This window comes from Charadrius vociferus, unplaced genomic scaffold (assembly GCF_000708025.1).
Source record: "Charadrius vociferus isolate BGI_N301 unplaced genomic scaffold, ASM70802v2 scaffold355, whole genome shotgun sequence".
Classification (NCBI taxonomy): Eukaryota; Metazoa; Chordata; class Aves; order Charadriiformes; family Charadriidae; genus Charadrius; species Charadrius vociferus.
Genome location: NW_009648451.1, coordinates 1145683 through 1163629, shown reverse-complemented (window position 1 = coordinate 1163629; position 17947 = coordinate 1145683). Strand labels below are relative to the sequence as shown.

Genomic DNA, 17947 nt, shown 5'->3' with positions numbered 1-17947 from the left:
CTGCCTCACCCTGACCCAAAGCTGTGGTGACGGAAAAGTGACCTTCTGCAGGAATCAGGTTTGGGCAAGAGGTACTGGGGAGTGAGCCCCACTGACAGGACATCGACATTTCTGTAGCCTGGAATGGTTTGGATGTGATACAAATTGATGACAGGCACCATGGCTGTACTCCAACATGAAGGAGAATCAGTGGTGGGCATTGCTCTTACTGCAGTGTATCTCAAAGCAGTATTTTTGTGGATATCTGAACATAGAATGTATGGTATTTTCCTCCTTGCAATGAAGGACAGACCGTTTGACTAAAAATAAAACCCAAATTCAGCCCAGAGTGGATTCCTCCAGAATATTGCTTTTGGCCAAACTGCTCTGAATTGGACAACAACGTCTGGAAAAGCTTCTGTGTCCCTTGACTGGCTAGAGAAAAAATTGTGCTTGATCTTGGCAAATATCCCAGTTCTCTTCAAAGCACAGAATGCTTCTCTCCTCTTTGACCTCGTTGCTGTTGGACTCAGGGTTTAGAAGCTCTCAGTTTATTGCAACAAACTGAAAATGGCTGGTAGCTGAGTTTAATACATGCAGGAATATGGTGGTTTAGTCTTTCTCCCGAAAGGCACAGAAGAGAGGCTTTGTCCAGCTAAGCATTGCCCACAAAAGGTATAAAGCAGAGCAGATTTCATCTGCTCCAGCTCACAGAGACTGCCCTTCCTAGGGGGAAAAACGCCATTCTGTACCATATAAATCTGTATTTTGCTCTGTGGGTCAGGAGACCTGTCTGCCGTGTACCTGACTGGGCTGCTGTAGGACCTGTCAGTAACAACATGCCACCTAATTTGCTCTTCCAAGGAACTCTGTTCCCCCAGTTTGAAACACTGGAGTTAGTCATCATTACCTTATTAGCCCACTCTTCCATGACGTAGTATGCCAGTACATTTTTAACTGCAACTGTAGTGCTTCGTGGCATTTATTCCACTGAAAGGCAAAGGAGAAACATCTGTTTTGAAGAGAAGCGCAAGTATGAGTATAAAGTGCCTCCTCTATCTCTGTGTGGTGAAGTCAGCTGCTGTGCTCTGGACCTGGCCCTTGGGTTGGGCAGAGGGAGGCAAATCCTCCGGTCCATCTGTGGGGCACAGGAAAGGCAGATCCAGCCCCTCTGGGAACAGACACAAGCAGGGCGCCTGTCTTCCAACATGGCCTGGCAGGTGCTGGAGACAGATGGGCCAAGAGACTCTGCAGCTGACTCTGCAGTTACTCACTAGTGAGATTTGCCCGGTTTCCCACCCACCTCCTGCCTGTGTCCTGAGAAGTGCAAGAATTTGATTTTCTGGCTGTTTCCTACCTGGCTCCCAGCCCAAGGGGGTGAATCACAGCACCACCGTCCTGCAGCCAGACTTGCCCTGAGATCATCAGTCATCACCAACAGCGTGTCCATGAAGCACGATGGCTCCTTCACTCCACGTCCTAGCATCCCTCAGACTTTGGGCTGGTATGGTCCCTGTGTTGTTGCTGACTTGGTCAGGAAACCTGCAGAGGGCAATCCAAAGCACACAGGTTCTCCAAATTAGGCAGGCTTTTTACTGCATGCTAGGGAGTGTTGGCTCATACAAGTTGCGTGCCTACACCTAAATAAAGTGGATAACCTTTTTCACATCAAAAAGACTACCCATTTTGTCTGAAATGGCCTCTCTTCAACACACACACACACACACACACACGCACACCCCCTACTTGCTCCTAGATCTGTGTATCCACTTAGATATACAGGGTTTCAGCTTTATGGGTTTTTTAATTTAAATTTGATTTTGAGAAAGAACGAGATGAGCTCCAAGTAACAGAATGTGATAGCTCTGGAATATTACACAGCATTAATCTCAGCAGTGAGTGGGAGCAAGACACTGAGGGATACGCAGCCTGAGAAAACCGGGGAGGCTCAGTAAGTAGCAAGAGCAGATAAAAGCAGGCAGCTTGGAAAGATTTTTCGAAGAGAAATGTCAGTATAAAGAAGGCAGACAGAAAAGAGACAACCCAGGCCACTTCCAGGGCAGACCTTTCAGTGAGTGCCAGCAGCTCTGTGCTGCTGGATGTGGAATTGTTTTATGAGTTTCTTTCATTTCCAGGCTCTTGGAAAACTATTGTCTAGTGCCTGACCTAACGGGAAGTGCAACTGCTCAACGCAGGGAGCACATCCAAGAAAAAAATGAAAAGCAAAAAATTAAATTGAGAGGTTGGCTTTTCCTATTTTTAGCTTGTCTGCAAGTTATCCGGAGATGCATGCAACTTATTTTGGAAGATTTAGGAAGCAGAGGGTGTTGCCAGTTCTTGCAGTGTAAAAAAAACAAATGTGCTGCATTTCTTGTGACAGATGATGAGCTGCAAAAGATACCTAAATAGGCAGCGTCATTAACAGAGAATGGTTTTAGACAGTTGCATTAAATATTTTTCAAGTACAAGCTGAAACACTTGCCTCCCTAATGTTAAAGAGAGACACACAAAAAGAGGAAGAGAGGCGGACTCAACGCATGTATGGTTCTGTGGCTGGGGTCATAGGTTGCGTAACTGCTAAGAAATTAATGAACTGGGCTGCAGCTGGAAAAGAGCTTTGCATTTCCAAACCCTCCCGTGAGAGGGACGCTGCACTCTACCATTTGCAAAGATCCCCACAGACCTGGTGGGGACTAGGCAGCAGCAGTCTTGCTGTTGAGGGTTTGCCTGTGTTACAGGCAGGCCAGGTGAGAACATTGCCAGAGACCAGCTCCCTTCCCAACCCCATTAAGCACCAGTCTGTTCTCTGGCCTGACCCACTGACAAACTGCAGCCTGAGCTCTGCAAAGAGCAATCCTGACTCTTTCACTGAGCTCCCACCTCGGTTTGAGATCCAGGCCCTCCTGGAAGGGGAACAGTGCTTTAATCCCAGCCTGTGGCTGCCTAGGGTCTCTCCTCTGTGCCTTATTGTGCAGACACGAAGAACTCAATTTTGTTTTCCTCTGAACTGCTGTAGCTCAGTGACCCCCACTGAGTTGCTCTCGATGGAGAGCTAAAACTGTCCCTCACCAAACGCAGCTATTCCTGATGCTCATAGGCTCCTTCCTTCTAGCTGCATTTACTGCTAAGGGATTGTCAGCTCCCCACTACATTTTCTTTTTCCTGGTCAAACCAGGAATCTGGCCGAGGTGCCATTCCCTTGTGTGAGCTCTGGCAACATCACAGACCTGGAGGTGAAGTCTCACCAGGAGATCATAGCCAAGGGATTTGCGTTGCGTTCAGCCAGGAGGTTATTGTCGGCTACACTCAGGCACTAATGATGAGACTATGTGTATGTAACACATCTTGTTTCTAATAATGTAAACGAGTATTTTCCTGGCCTTGGCACTGGCAGCCAAAATGTGATTAAAATTCAGTGAGTTTCCTCCTCTCCCTGGTAGTGAGCATTCCCACCCTTCCAAAGAAGGCAGCTGCCCTTCCAGGGCTGCGACCTGAACCGTAGCCTGGGCAATAAATTCTGTGAAGGAAGATGCGAAACTCCGGGAACAGCCTGTTTCCTTGGAAGAGCTGCGGAGCCTGTTGCTCGGAGGACCCCATTGCATTGCTTCAGCAAGGAAAAGGCAGTGCTGCCCCACAATGGACAAATGGATGCGATATCCCGAGGTCTCTTTCAGCACCAGATTTCCAACTTCAAGGGAGGACAAGCTGAAAAAGAGGCAGGTATGTCTCTGCTGATCCTGCCTGCACCCTCCTGAAATGCCTTAAGTCTGTGCATAAGGATTTCTGTTGATCACCTGTGGTGCCAAGGAGGAATTGCTCAGCTCCTCGGTGCAGACCTTGGCTATGGAGGAGTTTGTTTCTTTGTTATTCCTGTCCTCCAGTGATGCAGAGGAGTGTGGCATCACCAAGTGATGGCATGCGGAGAGGCTGTGGTTGTGCTCCCAGCAGTGCGCCTGCTAATATCTGCAGGCTTTCGATGATGTGCAGGAGGAATTGTATTTTCCAGCCTAGGTTGATGGAAACAACCACACAGCTTTTTCTTCTCCTTCCTTCCCTCCCTCCCATTGTCCCTTTTTCCCTTCCTGCCTGCCTGCCTCCCTTCTTTCCTTCCTCCCTCCCTCCCTTTTTCTTTCTTCTCCCTCCCTCCCTTCCTTCCTTCCTTCCTTCAGCACAGGTGTGTGTGTGTGTGTGTGTGTGTGTCTTTTTCTTCTTGTGGTCACCTGGGAATTGCCATGAACAAGTCCCAGGGTGCCACAGAGGACCTGAACATGAGCAAGGCCCATGGGGCTCCTCTATGGGCCCCTCTGTGCGCTTCCTGCGTGCAGTGTGAGTTTGACTTTCACCAGACTTGGGAAGTGAGGCATGGATGCCCCCGTGTCCCCTTGCTGGTCCCAGCCGGTCGAGGGGTCCAAGCTCATATCCCAGGTGGATGCTAATGTATGCAGGAAGGCTTGCTCCTTTGGCAGATGTTCTGCACTTCACTACATCAGAGACTCAGCTGTCAGCAGAGAGGGCACCATGCATATTCAGGGCCTCCTTTAATGTCAGCCATTGCAGAAAGCGTCTGCTGCTTGGCAGTAACTGCTTGAAATGCTGGGCGGCTATCGGGAACACACCTCGGCACACTCTGTGCAAATGAAGGAGCTCCCTTGCAGGCCTTTGATTCTCACTCCATTTATCAGAAGGGCTGATTACTCTGGTCTCTGCTCTGGGAGACTTTTCACTAGCAAGCTAGATGGTGAATTTACAGTCCACCAGGTGCGGCACACTTGCACCCTATGAGGCTAATGAACTTTAAGCTTTTCTGCTAGAAGGTGGCTTAATGCACTTCTTCCAAGTTCCTTGCTCAGTGATTGCCAGTAAACCTCTTCCCACAGCCAGCACGCTGCAGCAAGTGCACGAGGACCGTAGTCTGGTTACTGTGCATTAGCTCCCTCAGGTATTTGTCCACGGACATACAAAGGTGGTCAGAGTGATCAAAGATGGTTGTTAGTCTCTTCCATCTTATCCTATAAAGCTTCTAGTTAGAGCTGAGGAAACAGTAAATACCTAGCATGTAAGTGCCCAAGTGCTCTGCTAAAAGCAGTGAAATAGGAGTTTGTGCATGTGCAAGAAATATTTGATAAAGTTGAAGTACTATATTTGTAATTTTTGTTTATTTACTCAGGCTTTCCGGCTTGTAGTTTCACCTTTACTGAGTGCTGGAAGCCTGTGGTGTTGGAGTAAATGGCACTAAGGAACCTGGAGCCCATAGTCAATATATAAATCTAGATGCTGGTGGCATCTGATGGGTGAAGACTTTCTCAATCTTGCTGGAGGAGAATAACTGGAATCATTGTGGTGTTGCTCTTTCAGGATGCTCCAGACTTGAGCACATCAGAAACTATCACAAGACAGTGGAACCATCATAACATATCCCTTACCCAGTGTGCTGGTGTTGCTGGGGCTTTCAGCGAAGACCTGGGCAAAAGCTTAGCTGTTTATTCCTGCCTGAGGCTACATTCATTTGTGGGTATTTTATTCCTCAGGTCTAGGAGGTTGAAGGGCTTCACTGTGTCACACTGATTTCTTTAGGATTCTGACTAGTTATTGTGCTTCTCAAGATTACCAGGCTTACTTTTCCAAGGCAGGGGTCAGCCAGTGGCCAAGCTGTACCAGCCAAGAAGGACACAGATGTGTCTTGTAGAACATCATTTAAGGATAGGAATATGTATAAAATGATACCCAGAGAAGTCTTTCACAACAGCAGGGTCAGCTCACATTAATCAGTATTCCTGGTGCAGCGCCTCACTGCAGGTTCAGTATGTGGGACACCTTTGCTATGTACCACTTTCCAGCTCTGGTGGTAGAGAAGGCGTCCAAACTTCAGCCATTGCACCAGTAAGAGGACTGTGAGAGTTTTGTTGCCAAGGGATGGCCTCAGCATGAGTTTTCGTTATGAATGCTGTGTATCTATCTGACACAGTGATCTGTACAGAGTGGTGACAGTCACAAGTCATCACCAGCTGCGGCTACCAGAAGGTTGCAACACTCCAGCAGCTTGTCTGCCTCCGGCTCAGGAGTTGGGAGCTGGCCCTCGGCTTAGCAGGTACCTTCCTTTGGGGGCACAAGCGAGGCCTCAGCCAAGCGTTAGCTGCCATTTCCACGCTGGGGTGATGGATGAGGGTTACCATTGGCCATACCTGGCATTAACTTGTGAAACCTCTCAAGTCTGCCAGCCTGTGGATTTGCTCCAGGCAGACTGTGAACCTCAGTGCTGTTCCCACTCCCCATCCAAGGTTTTGAGTTTAGTTAACAAATCCTCATCTCCACTGGGTGGTAATCTAGAGTTAATAAGGGCACCAGTGGTGCCACCCAGCTGAATGCACCGGGAACACTGATTGAAGGTAGGTGACCATTCAGGAGAGCAACCTGCACTTCCAGGGGTCAGCAGGCTCGAAGCACTAAAAGTCCCCGAGCTTCTCCTGGTCAGCTGGGAAGTCTATGTGCCATATAAATCAGACGCCGCATACAGCTGGAGGTGCTCATGTTGGGCCCGTTAGACAACTGCTTCCTGTCCCTCAAGCTTCAGCACTGCTTTGCTGCAGTCCCCTCAGGTGTGGTGTGCCACTGTGCCCAGACCATGCCTAACATGGGACACCAGGACAGCAATAACAGCACGCAGGCATGGCTGCAGCACCCTTTGTCAGCCCTGCTGGAGCCTGCAGCCAGGCTACAACAGCCCAGAAGTTACAGCCTCCACCCTGTCAGCAGGACAGTTCAGGCCCTGTCTGATCTGGGCTGGCAGCATTTGGACCCACAGCTCCCACGGCACAGGAGAAGGCAGTCAATCAGCAGGGTAAGGAGGGAAATTTGGGAGAAAGCACTCCCTTTTTGAAGCTAGCTGTCCTGCAAGGAGGAAGACAGGGTTCACAAAGGCTCTGTGGTGTACAGGCCCTCATGTAAGGTGTAAGGCCCTCACCAGCAGCCTAAAGGGTGAAGCTGGGTGAATATAGAGTCCCTGAGTTGTGGACTACGTATGCTTTTTTCTTTTTTGTAAGTCAGTGACTAAGATAAAGCTCTAAAACGCACAGTCACTGATACCCCAGGAAAATTTCTGCGAAAGATTCAGAAAACCTGCATTTTACCAAATGAAGAAAACTGGCAATTTCGGGACCACCCAATATAACTCTGATGCTGGCTAAAACAGGGCTTGGTGCAGAACCAAGCTGAACCTGAACGCCGCAGCTCAGGCCATAGCGCCATACCGTGTAATCTTTCCTGCCTTTCTTCTTGCAAGCTATTTATACCACCCCCACTTCACGTAGGCTGCAGCTGCTGCTGTGCCTGAGCATCTCGGGCCGAGTGAGCTGCTCTCTGGAGGATGCTTTCTTCTAGGAATCAGGACACAAAGGCTGTTGGAGCACATTGTTCGGCATCTCCCAGTGAAATGGGAAATTGAGGACAGAGAGCAGGATGGAGGCAGGGCTTGTCACTGATCCCCGTTGCCCTTTGCGCAGAAAGGAGGCTGAAACATCAGAACATGAGAAGAGCGTTGATGTACTCGTAGTGGGGAATAGAATAAAAAGGAGGTAGAATATACGTCGGCTTTTGAACTGCTTACAAAAAAGGTAACGCTCACTTCCTCCAAGATGGTGGGAAGTCCAGCTTTCCTGGAGCATGTGTCAGCCCTCAAGAGCACTCATTAGCTGCCTTATGACTGTTCCCGCTAAATTAGTGGGAAAAGACCTGTATTGACACTGAATACTTCTCAAAATGTATTATTTTCTCATCTTTGGCCAGAGGCTTTTAGGCATTTAGCTGCCGGATGGGTAAGTACATTTGGTACCTCATTTCCCAGGTAAAGTGAGGCTTTTTGGGCAATAGCCACACCACAAGGCCATTTTGTTGCTGTTCTCTGGGTGTTACAACAGTGTGGGCTTGTCATGCACCAGGATTGACCCCTGGAGAACGCCTCTGGTGTAGGCAAGTCTTGGCACAGGTCCCTTCTCTTTCAAACAAGAGTAAGACACCGGGGTGGCCTTGCTCTCTAAGTGTAGCTAAGACTGCATCCTGAATAGCGCAGTATATCACACCCTGTGAAAATCCTATTAGAAATGTCTGCCAAGGCTGGATGCTGACAGAGCTGTCTCACGAGGACGACTAAACTGCTGGGACAGTCAGTCCATCGTGTGCCAGAGCCCTATGTTACTATTGGCCTAATTTGGGCCGACAGCGAGAGAATGATTAAAAAACTGCAACCCATGATATGCAGCACTGAATGCTTGGTGGTGATAATGGCCAAGAATCACAAATTAAGTCCATTTTGGGGCCAGAAAAGGAAATAGTTGTGCAATAGCATCACTTCCTATTCAAATTCTCTACAGACAGGGAATCAAAGTCCAAGATAAGAATCACAGGGTGAGGCTGATATGCGCTGAGCTATGTTGGCCATGAGAGTTGTTTTGAGTCTTCTTGGTTGTGACCTATATGATCTTTACCTCCTTTGCCCCAGCACCTCTAACAAGGCTGGGAGCTATGTGTCTAGGCTACTGTTGGACACCAACTTATGAATTCTCATGGTGCATTTGTAAACTACAGTGAGCAAAGTCCACATTATTTCTGAGCAAGAACATCCACATAAGCATGTAGTATATTTTTATCTTACAGATTATCAGTATCACAGTCGTAATGAATGCATTTTAACTTCCCTGAGCATCTCTGTTATCACCCAGTCTTTATTTTTCAAACTATGATGTAACAAGAGACATCAGTAGCATAATACCTCAGGCTACTATTCACAGCAAAGGCATCTCAGCTGGGAACAGAAACCCACCGTGCTCTTTCCTATTGTGTTCCTTAGGGCAAGTGTGGTGCTCTGCAGCCAGGATGGGAAAACTACATTGCGAGTACACGTGGGTGAGACCCGGCTGGGAACTGCCAGACCACCTAACTTGCGCTCTGTCACCCTCCTTCAGCCTTTGTTTTGATGAAAACAGTGAGGGAGATGACAGTGCAGGTTCTCAATAGGCGCAATCCAACCTACCTAGTTCCTGGCTATTTCTGAAAGGGGCTCATGTCACCTCCACTGCCTCCTCCGCAGTAAATAAACAACCCCAAAAGTAAAGGCCATGAGCACGGTGAGCTGGTCTGACTCACCCTGTGGCCTCACATTCACCAGATGTAATGCAACAGGAGAAAAGCAAATGCAGGGACAAGGTCTCCTGTTCAACAGCAGCTGCTGTTGGTTTGGGTCAGGCATAAGATGAAGTTGCACCATAACCTGGCATCCAAGACGTGTTTTGGTTAACCCTTTCTGTTGCTGTAGCTCAGCCTTGCAGTACATGACCCTTCAGGCGAAGCCTCTAACCCAAAACAGACGATGAAGAACATGCCAGAGTTCTCTAACAGTAGAAGATGGAAACCGTACAAAGGTATGCTTGCATCTGCTGGTGGGCCCTCTCCGGCGCTTTTCATAAGCCAGAGGAGCTTGTGCCTACTCCCATTTTTATTTTTAATCTCTCAGACGCCAATGCTGGCTGACTCAGAGCACATCATGAAGCAATAGTTCTCAAACAGATGTGTTGCGATTTACTGCTTCATGCGGTGCTGCCACCCTGTGCAACTCCTGTCCGGGGAGCCAGAGGCGGTGGGCAGGAGGACCTGCCCTGGAAACCTGGCTTCCTGCAAGCTGGCCACCAGTGTGGGGAGGAGGTACCACAGAAGCAGGGCAGTGGGATCATCAAGTGAGCAGGACTTATGCCTGAAGCACGCGTGTGATGTGATTTTTTAGCCTAAGAGCGTGTATGCTGTGTGTCAGTGAAGTCAGTCGCTGGGTAGGATAGGACCTGCCCTGTAGGCTGCAGGATTCCCGTTCCAGCACCTGGGAGTTTGTTACCCTAAGCGCTTGCTTGCAAGTTTAAAAAAAAGAAGACAGAAAAAAAAAGCCTTCTGGAAGAGACCCTAAAAAAAAAATAAAAATTGTTCAGTCAGAAGATCGCTGTTTTACTCCAGATAAAGAGCTATTTTTGCAAGGCAGTCGAAAGGGAAGCAACTTGTTATGTTTTATGGCCTCTGTTGCCCCCTCCAGTCCTACATTAGTAGTCGGTGCTGTTTGGAAAACAACAATCCTGGGAAAACCTGCACTAATAATAATGTCTCAGGGTCATTATTTGATATATGTCTGACGTGTTGGAAGTGAAAACTGGGGTCAGAGTTTCCTTTTCTGGCACTGCCAACTTCCTATTGGAAAAGCAAAGCCTGTTTGTAGAGGAGACAGCTTTATAGGAGCTGAAGTGAACTCACAGAGGAACTTCAAGTCATCTCAAAACTTTCTGCCATAAATGTAAACTGCACCCATAACCTGGCTGTCAGCGACCTGTGAGCACAGGCATGCATATGTGTAGAAAAAAAATAACACTTAAAAAAATTGTAAGCAAGTCCATTTTTCAATTTGGTGGCAAGCCTGGGGGCACACATGCTGATCAGATGTTTGTTCCTCGGCTGCAGCAGCCGGAGGGAGCCCCAGCTTCACCTTGCAGAGGAGGGGGGCTCAGCTATGGAAACAAACAGAAAAGCACTGACTCCACACCTTTTAAAGCCGCATCACTGTGGGAATAACCAACAAATATTATCATTACCTTATTATGTCTTATGTCTAATTTTTTTCAAGCCAGATAGACAGGTCACCTTCAGTAATTCCATACTGAAGAGTGTCACTTTCTTGGGGAGGCACTTTGAGAGGCAGAGAGGGAACCAAGAGCTAGTTGTGCAATGTCGGTGTGGATGAGGGGAGCAGGCGGTCGAGATTCATACCTGGATGAAGCAGACAAGGGTAATCTCTCCTACAGAGGTGCCCACCTCATGTAAGGACACAAAGGAAAAGAATTCAGCGCAACAATGACACATTTCATCAACTCGTTAATGTCCAAAATGGGGTTTTACACTCAGTTCCTCCAAATAAGTTATCTAAGGGAAGGCATATTTAGAAAGGCAAAAGCACTCTCTCCCCTACCTTCAGCAGCTTTGCTGTGCGCTCCTGCCGTGCCTTACGGACTGCAGCCAAAAGATCGCATCTGTCAGCCGTTGTACTCCGAAAATGTTTGGGAAAAAATGACAGTACGGTGATGTTCAGTGCTTGTCCGTCTCATGACTGGGGATGTAACAGGAACTGGACAGAAGTGGTTACATCTTTTCGAAGGATTTATAAATTAAAAGGTACAGTTTTCTCTCTTTGAAATAGTAATTAGGAAGACTAGGCGCTTGGGCTACAAAGGTGCTTTAAACCGGGAACTAGAAAGGCCAGGTGACCAAGGTGGTGGCAAACCAGCATATCAGGACCACACATCCCTGACACAGGGAAGAGCCAAGTCTGACCAACACCCACCCCACATGCACCCTTCTTCCCAAAAAAGTTTGTGGTTGCATCTCTTTTTGATTTTCTTTAGGTTTAACTTCACTGTCCCATCTCTTCAAGCCCACTTGCTGGCTCTGCAAGTCTGAGAAACTCCCATCAAGTTCCACATAACCAGCGACAAGAACCACGCAGGTCAAAAGCTGAATATTCACTGTCTTCCCTATTGTCCACGAGTAGGATTCTTACCAGCTAGCTTTTCTGTGATAATATAGATGCATGTGGAAATGCAACACATTCGAGTGCAGCCCACTAGTGGGATCAGAGAAGGGAGTTTGGAGATGACGAGGTTAAATAGATGAAATGCTGGAGAAGTGTACTTGCTGAAAGCATATTTTAGCATACAAGGTTTTTAACTTGATGCGAGAGGAGAGAGAGGATGATTGCCAGGTTGACGGTTAAGAAAAATGTCATTTTAACTGACAACTGAACAAACAAAGAATTAGCGAGGTAAATCTGGAACTCCGATATACCCAGGCTTATACTATCATTCCAGAGTAGAACAGTCTACTCAGGAAAAACAGATTTTCAAGGAAAATTATAGCATTTTTAAAAATAGCCTTTGATGTTTAAAATGCATACAATTAATGACAAAAGTTTTCAGAGATACAGTTGAATTAGTTCTGCTTGGATTGGTTCTCTTCTTTCTCTATCAATCATGAAAGCAAAAAAAGAAACGAAATAATACGTGGAGTAAAAATGGTTACCTCCACCAAAATTAGTGATGAACTTTAAGCAGTTACTTGAATGGTAAGGTTTCTTATTGTAAGCACTGCGGAGTCAGACCTTTTAGCATGTGCAACAAGAGATTGTTACATGCCAGCATGTGCTTAATACACCAAAAGTTAATCGTTTTGAGTAGGATAAGCACACTGCAGAGTGAGGGAAGTCTCCTCTGAAACTTGCTGTTCCAGTCTTAGGGATGAGAAGTGTGTTTGATCCCTGTTGAAAGGCCGGAGATCTCAAGCTTGTGCAACTTGTCATTACAGTGATACAGTTGGAGTGCTGGACAATGCACTTTAATAACCATATTAAACTGGCGCAGGTACAGGCTGCTGAGTGGAGGGGAAGCCCTGTCTTCTCTTCTGCATGGTAGTGTTGCTACTTGTGCTGTAAATCAGATGAAAGAACTACCTGAAGCCTTTACTAGGCTTCTGCCCAAAGCTTAGTAAAACTCTGGAGCAAGGGGTTGGCTTAGTTTTCAGCTGGATCAGCCCCTAATTTATCTCACCATTCATCTGAACAGCTGTTATTTCTGACACAGGCTGGGGGAGCAAAAGCACACATAGATCTGTGTATCCACATGGAGACTGGTCAGCCACAAAGTCCAGGAACATCCCTCATGCGGGTGACACTGTCCCACTGGCACCAAGGGGAATACTTCCGTGGGATGGGCTGTTCACACTGGCACTGCTTGCTTCACTCCTGTGACCGAGATACCAGAGCAGTCTGAGAGTGGATTGCAAAAGGCAGATCTTTCCATTTGTCAACTGAAACAGATATAAAAATATTCTTGGCCTTCTTACTAGATAAAAAAAAAATAAAAATTACAGCTGTAAAACCTAGTAACTTTATTTTTAAGCTGAAAACTATGTTTAAACAAGTGTTGCTGTTTAATTCATATGCTGCAAGGATTTCCACTTCTGCCTGAAAATTCCTGAATGTACAGTCTTACAGTGATAATCCATTTTTAAAAATAGGTAGCTGAGGCTATTCCCAAGAGGTAGAAGCTTGTGGATTTACAGTGAAACTGATTCCAGTGCAAGAAAAATGAAACACATACTCAGGTTCATCTGATATGCACAACAGTGGTGACAACTTCTCCACTAGTAAAAGATGGCACAATTAGACTACTAACCTTTCCACTTTGGGAGTTTATCAAGAGAGGACAGGACTTTAAATTAAACAAGAAGAATCAAAGATAAATTCTGCTATTACAGAATTCTCCTATTCTCCACTTCCATCTGAAGCTCTCTTGAGAAAGACCACACGTCTCAGATCTAGGTGCAAACTGCCTTGGTAGAAAAGCTTTGATATTATAATAAAAGGTGAATAAATATTGTGAAGGAGCATGTCTGTGAAAGGCATTACAACTTTAATGACCTGAACTGTGATAGCAGAAGGGCACAGAAAGAATCAAATTACACAAATAAAGGTTTTGCAGTATCTTTTGGTACACCAGGTACCATATAGTGGGTGCTAAAAGACAGCAGGGCGAGAGCATGCATTGTGAGCTGAGATTAGAAAAGAGAGAACAGTTGGCAAATAGAAAAGAGGGGAAAAAAACCCACCAAGGACAGCAGGAAGAAAACATGCAAAACAGGCACTTTAAAAGGGGAAGGAAAACTTTGATGTTTTCGCAGTGAGCAAGATGACACAATTTCTACTGGCTTTTAAATAGATTTGAAAACACTACCTATTATAGCCTTTTGGTCCGTTCTACAGAGAACATATGGTCTAAGCACTAAGCAGATATAATTTGAAAGTAGCCTCAGCCTAAAAGGCACATGAAATGCCATGGGGGAAAAAAAAGAGGCAAAAATGAAGAGCTGCCCCAAGTTTAAGTCTTCTGCCATTTGGAGATTCTCACTGGGGCACACAGAGGCTGTGTCGCAGAGAGATCCTCCACGCATTCGAGGTGAGCAAGCTCTCCGGTGAGCAACAAAGAAAAACATTCGCCGTTATTTTTCTGAATCATCTCCTATCTTGTGCTAAGCACTTTAAAACCGCTTCTTGCGACAAATCAGGCAAATACCAAGGAGCACCCAGTCTATCTGGAAACCTGGAATTCTTCCCAGGCTCCATACAGGCCCAATGTTGTCAGTGAGCAGACAGACTACCCCAGCTCACGCACCCTGAATATTCATTGCAACGAATGACTCTTCTCCTCGCATCCCAGATAAACCCTGGCAAGTATTTGTCTACTAAACGTTTGGTCCTATTACTACTGATATGGCAGTAATGTGTTACCAGCCAACTTTTCCTTGAAGGGACACAAAGTGCAGGAGATGTTGAGAAACAACTACGAAGACAGGTAAGGAAAACTGAAGAATAGCGTGTAAATATTTAACACGCGCTTCCCAAAGACTACCAAGATATACGTAATTGTTCATGCATTACGTAGAGGCAGAGTGATCTAGCTTTATCTAGCTTTTTATTTATTTTTTTTCTAGCTGGAGGTGAAGGAACAAAAAAGAAGTAGTGAAGATTTAAGGAAACCTGAAATCTAAGATAACAATATAGCAGCTTCTTTTCTCTAAACTGGCCTCAGAGCATTTAATTTTGGTGTCGTTCATCTTTGAGCCCAGCCAGCCACATCATAAAAACGTGCTCACGAGCCATCTATTTATTTCCCCCTGGGTTCTCAACCAGGACACAGGAAAGGTTCCATTTAAAAATCATTTTATTATTAACATAATCTTCCCATTTAGCCAAGTGTGGGTCATGTATAAGGAATGTCGGTAAATATTCCATTTGAGGCTTCTTTTTACATATTTCCATTGATAAATAAACTCTGAATTCACATAAAAAAGTTAAACTTAAATAACTAATATATTTTTGTAACAGGCATACATTGGTAAAATATAAATATTCTTGTACTCAGCCTTTGCTCTAAATAGAGGTAACAGTTAGCCACACATCACAGTTATTAACAACTAAAAACAAGAACTCAACTGATTTTCTGGCCTGGACTAAAATAGAGATGGAAACAGAAAATTCACATTTTGACTTTGGGCCAAAAGAGGTTGAGAGGCAGGAAGAGAACAGTTTTATTAACAGCCTTGTTAAAAATAGTCTGCTCTGCCACTGAATTTTAACTTATTCTACATTTGGTAGTTGATTCCATTATAATTTTATGTAACACTCAAGTATCACTAACAAAATATGGCACGTCATCCATGAACAATATAACGATGTTTTAAAACTACCAGGGCAAAAACGTAGGCGATATGAGTGATTTGGTTCTGGCTAGCCATTTCACCCTCTCAGTCTAACATTAATATATTGCATCACGTCACTGTTTTGGCCACTTTCCCACAAAAGACTGGAGTTTGTTACCTGTAGCTCTAAAGTTTTTCAAACTAACCAGTTACCAGGTGGCCTGATACACCTGGGTTTCCTCACCCAGAACTCAGACCAAAATCGGATGATCAAGATGCCCTCTCAAAGGACTCTAGGAATGATGGTAAAAGGGACCACGGGACTGCTAGCTTCAAGCTCCAGCGCCGTCAGGAAGCATTCCGTTGCGGCATCATCATTGCCTTGAGCCTGCAGCACCTCTCCCAGGCCGTTCCACACCTCATGGGCCGTGGAGTTCACCTGGACAGCATCTCTGAGAATCTTTTCCGCCAAGCTATAGCGCCCGAGCTGGTGAAGTATCAGAGCCTGCAAGAAAACAAAGGGAAAATGGTTGAGATTGCCAGTAGGACTTGCCTGAAGCTCAAATGATAGGTCGCAACAGTGAAATAAGCCTACGTAGCTCTTGGGTTCGAGTAACACTTTGTTGTTGTTGGTTTTGTGGTGTTTTTTTTTTTTTTTCAAAGGAAAGAAACGACCTGAAGCAGGACTGGAGCAGGCTACTCCACACCAACAAGGAGTCAAGTGGCTTTGGTCAAGAAACAAAGACACTGAAACGCAAAAACTGAGTTGAACAACAAAACCTCCACCCAACCACCAAAAATCACTAAGTACCTGATCTTCCATGTCTAAAGTCCCACTAATGTGTGCGCCCTGAAGTGTCCATATGCTGTCTGCACACCTCATATACAGCTCCTGTTTTATAACATGTGAGAGCACACACACGGCACCATCGGCTCTCAGGGATGGCAGTAACAGAACAGAGTTCAGCCCAACAGGCGACAGCCATGGTATTCGATTCAACTTGTGGAACAGGAAATGCACTGGGACTAATATTCCACCAGTACTGTACTAAGGCCCAGCAGGTAAATAACTTCCCCAGGAGCTTCCTAGATACAAATTCTTCACCTTCCTCTGCAGGATGGGATCCAATTCAACACCACATGATCCAAGAGGATGTCCAAACCCACTAGGATATGGGCTGAGTGAGGCAGTGGAAATCTCCATCCATCACATTTAGCTATGTTACTGTGCCAGAAAAGTCATGGAATGACCCAGTAAGAAAGCTTTATCCCAGGATTATAATAATCCTAATGATGTTATACATTTTTAACTTGTGATTAGGTATTGCAAAATGCATATGGACCACAAATCTTTGTTTTTCAGAGAGGCATCCTGATTACATGCTTACAGATTCCTTGTGACTTCTCCCCTCCCAGCCCCCACTCCTTGGACCATGATTTCTTTGATTTCTCGCTGTACATCTGTCCCTCAAATCCTTTTCAACCTAAGCGCCAATGATTAAAAAATACTGAAATTCTATGCAAACTCTGAATTATCCACCATATATTTCTCGAATTCTGCCCACCAGGCTGACTTTCAGCACGGGCAGACTGCTAACTCCTTCCTACAGAGCAGACCATGCTCTGACAAACAATAGAAAGAGCGCTGTATAGTATTGGCAAGTAAATAAATAAATGCAATGAAGGCTAATTTCTATCAGCCTTAGCAGATGGTCTCACATAAACGTGCTAGAGGGCTTTTCTGGTTTGGGATTTTTTTTGAGCTGTATCAAGTGAGTCAGCATTTCCAGAGTGAGTGAACAGTACATCCAATCCAAAAAGTCAGATAACTCACAGGGTTGGTGTTTTTTCCCTGCAGGAAAATGATTGTCAGTGACTGGTAGTTATCAGATGTGAACCTACAAAAAATGAAGCCAGGAGGTGGAATATATAAAGGTGGTTTAGCTGCATGAACCTAATCTTAGTAAAATTAAAGTGTTCTTAATTTTTGAGACAAGATTCTCTAATTAATTTTCAAAAATTTTCCCCTTTTCCATGCAGATTTGTATATTTTATACTAATTAAACATGTGAGTTCTTTGAATATTAGTGATACTTTTTTTCCCAAATATGCCTGACTATTTTCCCCACTAGCTAAGGATACAAGCTATTCTTTTCTAGACCAAAGGAAACAGCCAAATTTTGGCGATATAAGCCTCTTGATGGGAACAGAAACATGTTATGTCACATCTGCCCTATTCTGTATGGAAAAAAAAGTGTAGTTGAGATTTTCCAGGTGATAGAACTAGAGCAAATACTAGCTGTTTGCCTGCTGTTACACTCTTCTAAGAATATAAGCTATTTAGCACTAGTGAAGGAACCACCCTTGCATGGGCAATCAGGTTGCATCCTGTACCCTCACGTTTTTGGGGCACAGCTTTTTAGAGGGAGCCTCCCAAAAGTCATTCTTTCACTGGTGTCTCAGGCTGGGATGGTATGAAGACTTCTGCCTTGGGTAGCAGCAGTGCGGCAATGAGCTTTGCTTCCAAAGAACCAATGCAGAGAAAATTAGATGCATTTCATGCAGAGCATCAAAAGGACAGTGACATTTGGTCACTATAGCTGTGGGCTGAACTCGAACAAGCAATCTAGAGAAAAATGACATAATACCCTCTGATTCATTAACTCTCTCAGAATGATGGTCAGATGTCATATAT

At 45.4% G+C, this 17947-nt stretch overlaps 1 protein-coding gene across 2 annotated transcripts in view; it reads right to left on the bottom strand.

Moving 5' to 3' along the window:
- Window positions 1-14756: 14756 nt before the first annotated feature.
- Window positions 14757-17947, bottom strand: part of TTC7B (tetratricopeptide repeat domain 7B) — a 129219-nt gene continuing 126028 nt past the window's right edge. For both annotated transcript variants that reach the window (XM_009885595.1, XM_009885594.1), the window contains one exon: window positions 14757-15757. In XM_009885595.1, coding sequence (XP_009883897.1) covers window positions 15536-15757 — 222 coding nt within the window. In that variant the 3' untranslated portion in view covers window positions 14757-15535. The remainder of the gene's footprint in view (window positions 15758-17947) is intronic.